Source organism: Sinocyclocheilus anshuiensis, unplaced genomic scaffold (assembly GCF_001515605.1).
Source record: "Sinocyclocheilus anshuiensis isolate Anshui unplaced genomic scaffold, SAMN03320099.WGS_v1.1 scaffold1202, whole genome shotgun sequence".
Lineage (NCBI taxonomy): Eukaryota > Metazoa > Chordata > Actinopteri > Cypriniformes > Cyprinidae > Sinocyclocheilus > Sinocyclocheilus anshuiensis.
Window position 1 is genome coordinate 156203 of NW_015558601.1, and position 9313 is coordinate 165515.

The following is a 9313-nucleotide window of genomic DNA, read 5'->3' on the forward strand; positions in this document are numbered from 1 at the left end:
GTACTATCTTCTTTGCTGTGGTGTGTTGGGGCGCGGGAATCAAAGCAAAGGATGCCAACAGACTAAATAAACTCATCAAAAAGGCTGTCTGTTGTCGGCTCTAAGCTTGGTACTCTGGAGGAAGTGGTCAGAATGCTGGCAATGATGCTCATCCCCTTCATACAACCCTGGATAAACTTAAGAGTAGCTTTAGCAACAGGCTTATTCAGCCTCGTTGCTTGAAGGAACGATATAGGAAATCATTCTTGCCTAGTGCTAATAGTGTATAACTTATCTATCTAGGACAGAACTGTGTTAGTTAAAGGGTATTGTAGTCACATGTATTCTAAGTGTTTATTGATTGTATTGAGCTGCCATGACAATCTAATTTCCCATCGGGGATCAATAAAGTACATCTAATCTAATCTAATTAAATTACTGTTTAATGGCATCTTTTTACTAAGATGCCAGATGCCTCTGTTGAATGTATTTTTTAAATCAATTTCTGGGAATAAATATACTGATTCAACATAACAGTAACATTTGTGCCATATATATATATATTTTTTTTTTTACATTTAAGAAGCTTAAACTGTTATGGAACATTAAAAAATATTATAACTATTAATTTAAGTGAACTTAAAATAATCCTCACTAATGTAATTTCATTATAAAGTAAATGTCATTTAGCTTTTCCTTTAATATAGTGTGTTGTATATGGTAAAGTGATGCTTCTGTATCTGTCAGTACTAGCTCTCTCTGATTGAGTGACAGCTGTCAGTTCTTTTTTCCCCAGTTTATATTTCACATTCATTTTTAAAATAAATAAGAAATTAATTTTGATAGCATATTCGTGTTGTGACTGAATGGGCAGAAACCTTTATGACTCAGACATGTGCACTCACTAGATCGACTAATTGTAGTGTTTAATGCTGTAAAGGACTCTAGTCTTGATACCTCAGAAGGACTGAACTAGGAAAGACGCAGACATACTGTAACTCCAATGAGGGGATGTGAGGAAATACACATTAGCATAGCTAGTTCAGAATAGGAAAACGGATGCTACATTAATTGAGATAATTATTTTTAATGCATTAAACAGTAAAAAAAGATTATTTGCAGAAATAAATGTGTTGTTTTTGACAGCCCTACTCTAAACATAAAAATCTGGAGGGGGAGATGAAATAAACAACAAAGTCATATACAGTAAATACCAAAGTGAAACACATTTTCAGAAAAATGCTATTTAAGCTCATAAGTGCTAGAGCAGCATGTGTGTCTGCTACTGTCTGAACACCTCAAACCCCTAGATGACATAAGTGTTACATCAACCAGATTTTACTCAACAGTGTGTACATATTAATATCGTTCTCATATGAAAGAGCCATATGCTATAATGCTGATTATGTGCAGACACTGTTCCTCTGGCTGTCAAAAAAAAAAACTGGAAAGGTGCTTGTTGCCTTTTTTTTTTGGCCAATGAATCACACTCAAAGATTGCAAGCATAAAAAGGCATATAAAAGAGCTTAAAGGGTTAGTTCACCCAAAAATGAAAATTAGCCCATAAATTACTCACCCTCAAGTCATCCTAGGTGTATATGACTTTCTTCTTTCAGACGAATCCAGTCGGAGTTATATTAAAAATTGTCTTTGATCTTTCAAGCTGTTTCATGGCACTCAGCGGGTGTTGCATGCATCAGTCCAAAAGCACTTAATTAAAAAGCGCCCATCCATAAAAAAAAGTGTCTCACACTGCTCCGGGAGGTGAACAAAGGCCTTCTGTAGTGAATCTATGCGTTTTTGTAAGAAAAATGTCCAGATTCAAAACGTAATAATCACTTTAATCTAGCTTGTGCTCACTTTTGTAAACTAAGCAGTTCCGGGCTGATGACGTATGAGGTCAGTGCTGCGCATGCGCCGGTGAGTCTCGTGAAAACCAGCGTTTGTTAACAGGAGCAAAGGAAGCAAAGTTTCCTTACTTTAGCAAAGGAAAACCAGTCTCCTCTTGGCTTATATCGAAATCCTCCAACATTCTTCTTTACAAATCCTCGTTTTGTACTTCTAATCCTTGACCGGTGTTTTGTTTCGATCTCTCTGCGTGCGTCACATCTGAGCGGCGCATGCGCAAAGCTGACCTCATACGTGATTCCCCCGGAACTGCTTCCGTTTACAACAGTGAGCGCAAGCTAGATTAAAGTGATTATTACGTTTTGAATATGGATATTTTTCTTACAAAAACGCATTGATTCGCTACAGAAGGCCTTTGTTCACCCCCCGGAGCCGTGTGAGACACTTTTTTTTATGGATGGGCGCTTTTTATTTAAGTGCTTATGGACTGATGCATGCAACACTCGCTAAATGCCACGATAGAGCTTGAAAGATCAAAGACCATTTTTAATATAACTCCGACTGGATTCGTCTGAAAGAAGAAAGTCATATACACCTAGGATGACTTGAGGGTGAGTAATTTATGGGATAATTTTCATTTTTGGGTGAACTAACCCTTTAATGTTTTTTGGCACTGCCTTCTTCATATTCTTTTTATATTTAGTGACAGGTGACAACCATAATTATTGTGCAGTACTGCCACTTACTATATCATATATATAAGTTGTGTAACTATTTCAATTGTTTTATTAAAGTAATGTAACATTTGATTACTTTTCTGAATTTTGAACAAATGATTTCAACTGTTCAACTGAAATCAAATCTTTGCACATGCATGACAGGAAAGACTGGAATCTAACAATGCCTTGAAAAAAACGGTTATTAAACAATATTAAGTTATTATTAAACAATAAAGCATATACAAAAATCCAAATAGAAAATAAAACAGTCATTTAATAAGCATGTGTCCTATTCCTATTAAAATACATCTTGAATGGTATTTCAAAAACAGTATCATAGTTATTAAACTGTTTCTAATTTTTAAAAAATGCTTTAAAATTAAATTATTATAATCTTAACTCAAGTTGTCACTGATGATTGTCATATATGGACCTTACTGGATTACAATCCGCCATCAAAATGTTTAATTATTCCAGCTGCTGTGAAAAAAAAGGCTATAAACGATCCACCAGCTGCAGCATCACGTGCGATATAGCCTACTAGCTGGGACTCCTTCTTTACAGAAGTGACGGAAAACGTGATTCCACTTGATTTAGTGTTGAGTGAGGAACAGTCTGTTTGTGTCTGCCCGAATGTGTTCACCGAGTCTATACATGGTCAGGACTTTAAGGTCAGTCACTGCGCTCAGATATTCTGCCTGTTCATAATAGAGGTTTTAAGCAACAGCTGCAGATAGAACAGCAACGGCGACTGTAAGTGAACTGCTGTGGTCAAAGAATACAAAGATCACGAAGACGAGCATTCCATCATTTATCAAAGTTACAAAAAAATAAAATAAAAATGGTTGCTTTTGGCATTAAATGATAACTTGCTTTAGTCAAACCTCATACAATAAAACAATTTTACCTAATCTGTTATTTAAATCAGCTATTCTTCTGTAGTAGACATTGCAGTACATTATGAAGTTGCAGTTATAGAGCCCCTATTATGCAAAATTCACTTTTACATGTCGTTTGGACATAAATGTGTGTTGGCAGTGTGTTGACACAACCACCCTATAATGATAAAAATCCACCCTTTTTTAATTCCCATAAATCATAAGCAGTGTCAGTAAGCATATTGTTGCTCTCTTGTTGGTGGGATTGCTTCTACTTTGTAAGTGGCTTTGGCTAAATGACTAAATGTAAATGAAGGAGGATCCTCTGGCTGCTGTGGACGTCTACAGTAGATTCCCGCTGAAGCCTGTCTGTGAGCAAACCTTTGAAGATGCCTTCATAACAGGAGAGCTCGTGCATATTCTGATGAAACATGAACTGTGTGAACATCCTCAGCTACTGCCCAACCTGAGAGCGCATGGAAAAGTCATGGGACTTGGTAAGATCTGCTCTTACTTCAGCTATACTTTCATTTATGCATGACATTTTGACAAAATCTTTTACAAAATGTAACTTCAATCTGAGTAATGTTAGTGCTGAAATTAAAACATTCTGCTTAATAAAAGGATGTCTTGCAAAATATATCGAAGCACTTGAAGGGAAGTTCACGAGCAGTCTTCTGAGGAGAGTTTACGCTGGAATTCATGACAAATCAGTGACGAGGAGCTGCAAGACTTGCAAGATTCAAGTGTTGGATATGACCTTTTTAGTTTGGGAATGCCTTATTTAAATGCACTCTGAATATTAAACAGATGCTTTGGTCAAAATCCATTCCGGCATTGTGTGGCATATATTTTTAGTCAGTGTGAAACAAGATGTTCATCAAGAAAAAAGTAAGATGGGATGACAGGGAATTGACTGGATCTTGAGAAGTGGGCATTACAGAAAGAGAGGAGGAAGTGACATCAGCCTGAGGCCGAGCAAATTACTACAACTTGATGAAACACTGCAAAGGCAAAATGTATATTTTTAATTACATTCTTTTTGTCATGAAATAACTTCACCACGGTCTTCACATTGTGCATAAGAACACCGGCTAACATCACAAAGAATTACTGTTTTCTTAAAAAACAATAACTCAAATATATGAACTTAAGATATACTGTACATGTGGCATGTAACCAGTCATCAGATATTCCAGTCTGTTACCTGGAGTTCAGTCAGATTGTGTTGAGTTTGGTCACGATGAGGACTCGTACAGACTGGTCAAAGGAAGAGCAAACACAGAGGCCCTGTTTGTCCGGGCTCCAGTCGAGACTGGAAATGGGTTGTGTGGACAGAGTGACGTTCTGCAGGAGGTTCACAGAGCCAGCGACGCCCATGTCTACATCGTCCGCACCCTTTTTAGTCCTCTGGGCTGGATACTCACTGTGACAGTACAGAAACAATGAGCCATCAAAAAGGGCACAGTGAGAATATTAACAAAGCGCCGGCTCTTCAGAAGTTAAAAATATTACCTCCAAGAAATCACTTACTATTTCCATAGATGCAGATTACCGGCTCCGCCGGCTGTCATGAAGATGTCGCGGTTTTGAGGCAAATGCCTCACTTGCCATATTGTAGACTTGTGAGCCTGAAATCCAGAAAGCAAATGTTAAACACTCTCAAAGAGTAATAATACTCCGTTCACACAGTTTTTCTATGTAAATGTGCGCTAGATGGACCGCTGCGCTCGCATCTTTTGCAGCATCTCGCACATGAGTGTCAAGTTAAAAGAATTTCAACATTTACAAGCAGTGCTGCTCATCAGTGTCAGTTCCAAAACAGTGGACCAATCAGAAGACACCGCAGAGTGCTGCAAGCTTTTGTGTAGAGCCCGACAGATATATCGTTTAGCCGATATTATCGGCCGATATGAGCCTGTCGTCGATATATCGGTATCGGCGAATATGCCGCCGATATGAAAATAGTTTTTACAGAGCATATAACGCAGATAAAATGCTTGAAATGGTGTAATTACTTAGTTTGTCCAGCAGAGCGCGCTCCATTGTTTGCTACTGGCGACCTGGATGAAACGCTTTAAAGCTTAAGTTTATGGAAAACCATTGAAACTTTGAACGGCCATATCTCCGTAACGGCGTAATCAATCCCTTCAGCTTGAGGAACCCTCTCAAATGTGAATCGAGTGTATGTCTCGAGGCCCTCTTTCGAATGAGACCACCCCCGCGTCGCTAGCCCCCGGGGTTTGGGAGTTACGGGTGGTTAAATTCGCGGTCCGGCGCCGACCGATCTAGCGATCCCGGGGGACTACCGACGCGTGGAGGGTGGCGTTCAAGAGGGCTCCTTGAGCTGAAGAGATCCCCCGAATTTGGTGGTCCAAGAGGGCTCCTCGAGCTGAAGGGATCCCCCGAATTTGGTGGAGATCCGCTGGCGTGTTCGCGAGATAGTTACACCAGCCAACACTTTCACTTCAGTAGTGTAAGGAGTGAAAATGTGAAAGAAGTGTCCCGTTTCCAGAGTAAGGAGGTCTCTTGTTCAGGCAGCAGCATTCAAGCGTTGTCTTATTCGACCGTAAGTGCCCTGAGAAGTGGACTTCACATGATATTCCGCCATGAAATGTGTTTATGTATATATATTCTGTTTATGTATATACTGTATATACATAATATACATTCTATATATAGTACCAGTCAAATGTTTGAACACATGAATGGGAAAGTGTCCAAACTTTTGACTGGTACTGTACTATAATATACACAAAGAATATCGGCCGATATATCGATATCTGCCTTTTTTTACTCCCAAATATCGGTATCGGCCCCAAAAAACCCATATCGGTCGGGCTCTACTTTTGTGTAACTGTTTTAACAGTAAATGTGCAAAACAATGATTTAGTATGCAAAAGCATTTTATAGCTATCATAAAAGTGTCCCTTGTGACTCATGTGCTACAATCCAAATCTTCTGAAGCCTCTGTGTGATGAACAGAATTCAGCCATTATTCAATGAAAATTCCTCTTTATAGGTTTCAAATATTTGTTATCAAATTTGTGTCCCTGGAGCACAAAAGCAGTCTTAAGTAGCACTGGTATATTTGTAGCAATAGCCAACCCTCCATGCAACAGAGCGGCACACTTGTCAGATTTTCTAATCGTTGTATCTCGGCCAAATATTGTCCGATCATAACAAACCACAAATCAATGGAAAGCTTATTTATTCAGCTTTGCATAAATGCATAAATCTCAATTTCAAGAAAATGACCCTTATGACTGGTTTTGTGGTCCAGTGTCACATATTGGTTTGAAACACAGTTACAGTTATCATATGGCTTTAGAAGAATTAATATAGCACACAAATCTTATATCATACTTTTATGCTGCTTTTCCCATCATTTTTTAAGCTTGAAATCTTCAGTGCTCAGTTATTGTAACTGCATGAAGGCAAATGTCACGATCATCCTTCACATGAATAAATAAATCAAAACCAAGCAGTTACTATTCCCTTCCATTAATGATCCTGAGCGGAGTGTGGCCTACCTTTTCCGACACGGAAGCGAAGCCTTGGGTGGGGTGCTGGGTCCTCATGTCAAACACATGAAACTTGCCCTCTAAAGACGTTGCCACTAGTTTGTTCATGTTGATGTATTTTCTGTCAAATTCAACAGAACACACCTGCCAAAGACAAAAACACACAGAGGTTTTTATCTGTTACACTGCATCTACTCAAAACTAGATTGCTCCCACTGTTTCTATTCCTGCTCGGCCACTTTACAATCCATCAGATCTGATGCCCACATCAAAGCCAGCTTAAACCACCCTTTTATTTCTACACAGCACGTTCACATGCATTTCAGATGAGATTGAATGACTAGATGGTTATCTGTAGATGAAGTGTACTTGAGCTCACTCTCTACACAGGCAGCTAGACAGCACTGATTAGGTGTCCAGAGGGGTTTAATAATAGTGTACACTGAAATAGTTTTGAGGAAGCAACATGCAGAAATCAAAGGTAGTTATGCAACGAGCAAAATCAGTGTTGGGGAAAGTTACTTTTAAAAGTAATGCATTACAATATTGCGTTACTCTGTAAAAAAAAGTAATCGCATTACTTTTTTATGTAAAGTAATTAGTGCATTATGTTAGTTTTGTGTTACTTTTTGTCACCTGGGCTGGGTTTGCTTATTTATTTTTAATAACAGAAAACCCAAAAGTTATATTTTTGCTGACTGTAAAGGCCCTATCATACCAAGAGTGAAATTAATAAGCCTCAGGCTGAAGAAAATGCCTCTGCACTCAACACAGGGACAGGAAAGGTGTCAGTGAATAAATAGGAAAACAAGGTATGTTACCCCCAACACTGATCAAAATATGTGACAGTTCAAGTCGGTTGAGATGTTAAAGGAATGGCGATACAGCTGCTGGTGGGGGGTTTATATGAATGCATCTCTGTCTTCAGAAAAGTTTAGATGGTACTTTTTTCATCTTGTCTCTGTATAATGCAAGCAGTGTTTATTAGCGCAGCGCTGCTTTGTTTACAGCGGCAATCGAGGAAATGCGCCACCTGCTGTCAGAGACATTCAGCCCATATGCTGTTTCGCTCAGATGTTTTATGTAGGATAGTTTCACAAAGCTAAAGTCAGACCATTCTGAGATTTCTAAATTCTACATTTAAATCAAAAACTGCTCATGGTGCATGTCTGCAGCATCTGTGTTTGGATTATGATTAAAATGCAGTGATTGCCTCTAATTGTAAATGGAAAGGGCACAGGTAAAGCCTTAGTTTGTTAATATGAAGAGATTTCTGCTGTGTGTTTTATTTATTTGATTTGGGATTTGTTTTACATTTTTTATTTAGTTTTGTTATTTGACATATTTCAATTTCCCCCAAAAAATGTGCAGCATTTTGTTTGAGAAATAATAAAAGGACACATTTTCATTTTTAATGTCTTAAATCTCTTTAAAAAAAAAAAAAAGTTTATAAAATCATTCCGTGAAATATCTTCAATCGCATCGCAACTGTGAATCGTTGCATCCCTAATCAAAGCTCATCCAAGTAAAATATGTCTTACCCACTTACCCCGTTCTTGATGTTTGTCTCCCATCGTAAAGACATATTTCTGAGATCAAATAACTTGACGTCACCGTTGTCGTAGCCAGCACACACACAGCGGTCCTGGGCATTGAAAGCATAACCTGGAGATAAAACATGCTAACTTCAAAACACAGACAAACAGATTTGATTTGAAATGACATTCTTCAATTTCCCTTGAAGTATTCAAGGGCTTTAAACTTCTGAACAGATTTCAGTGCGAGTTAATGAGCCAGCTTCTGCTCCTTTCGACCAATGAACTTGTGACTTTCCAGTAGGGCTGTGCGATGAAATCGTCATAAAATCGCGGTTTGAGCTTGCGAGATTTCTAAATCGCTTTACAGCACGATTTTCCGCGCCCCCGACTTCCTGCAGTATGCTATCCGAACCAATCAGAATGCAGCGCGCCTAAATGGCGCACGAGAACAGAACAGACCGGGCGGGCATACAAACGTAATGCCAGGTTCACACACTCCCCGTCTCCAGCAAGGTTATTTTCGTAAACGAAAACTAAAACTAAAACTAAGACGAAAACGATTGGTCAAAAATTTTTTTCGTAAACTGAAATAAAATTAAAAAAATCAAAATAAATTGATGTGTGTCGGTTTAGGGAAATACCGGGAAATACCCGTAAATGGCGCATCATGCACGTGAGGTTATCTGACGGAGAGACGCCCTGCATCCGCAGTACACAACAGAACACCCGACCCGTTATTCGACAGCAGCCAGCACCAATTTAATTCTGTACCCGTGAATCATGATTATAGTTAAATAAGATGAAAGACATAGGCTATAATATAAAG

General features: G+C 38.6%; 1 protein-coding gene across 1 annotated transcript in view; it reads right to left on the reverse strand.

Annotated features, from left to right (window-relative positions):
* Positions 1 to 4492: 4492 nt before the first annotated feature.
* LOC107680160 (WD repeat-containing protein 92-like) overlaps positions 4493 to 9313 on the reverse strand; it is a 10848-nt gene continuing 6027 nt past the window's right edge. The window contains exons 5-8 of the mRNA XM_016475943.1: positions 8499 to 8614; positions 6959 to 7093; positions 4959 to 5056; positions 4493 to 4851 (exon numbers count right to left, since the gene is read on the reverse strand). Of these exons, the coding sequence (XP_016331429.1) occupies positions 4644 to 4851; positions 4959 to 5056; positions 6959 to 7093; positions 8499 to 8614 (557 nt within the window). The 3' untranslated portion in view covers positions 4493 to 4643. The remainder of the gene's footprint in view (positions 4852 to 4958; positions 5057 to 6958; positions 7094 to 8498; positions 8615 to 9313) is intronic.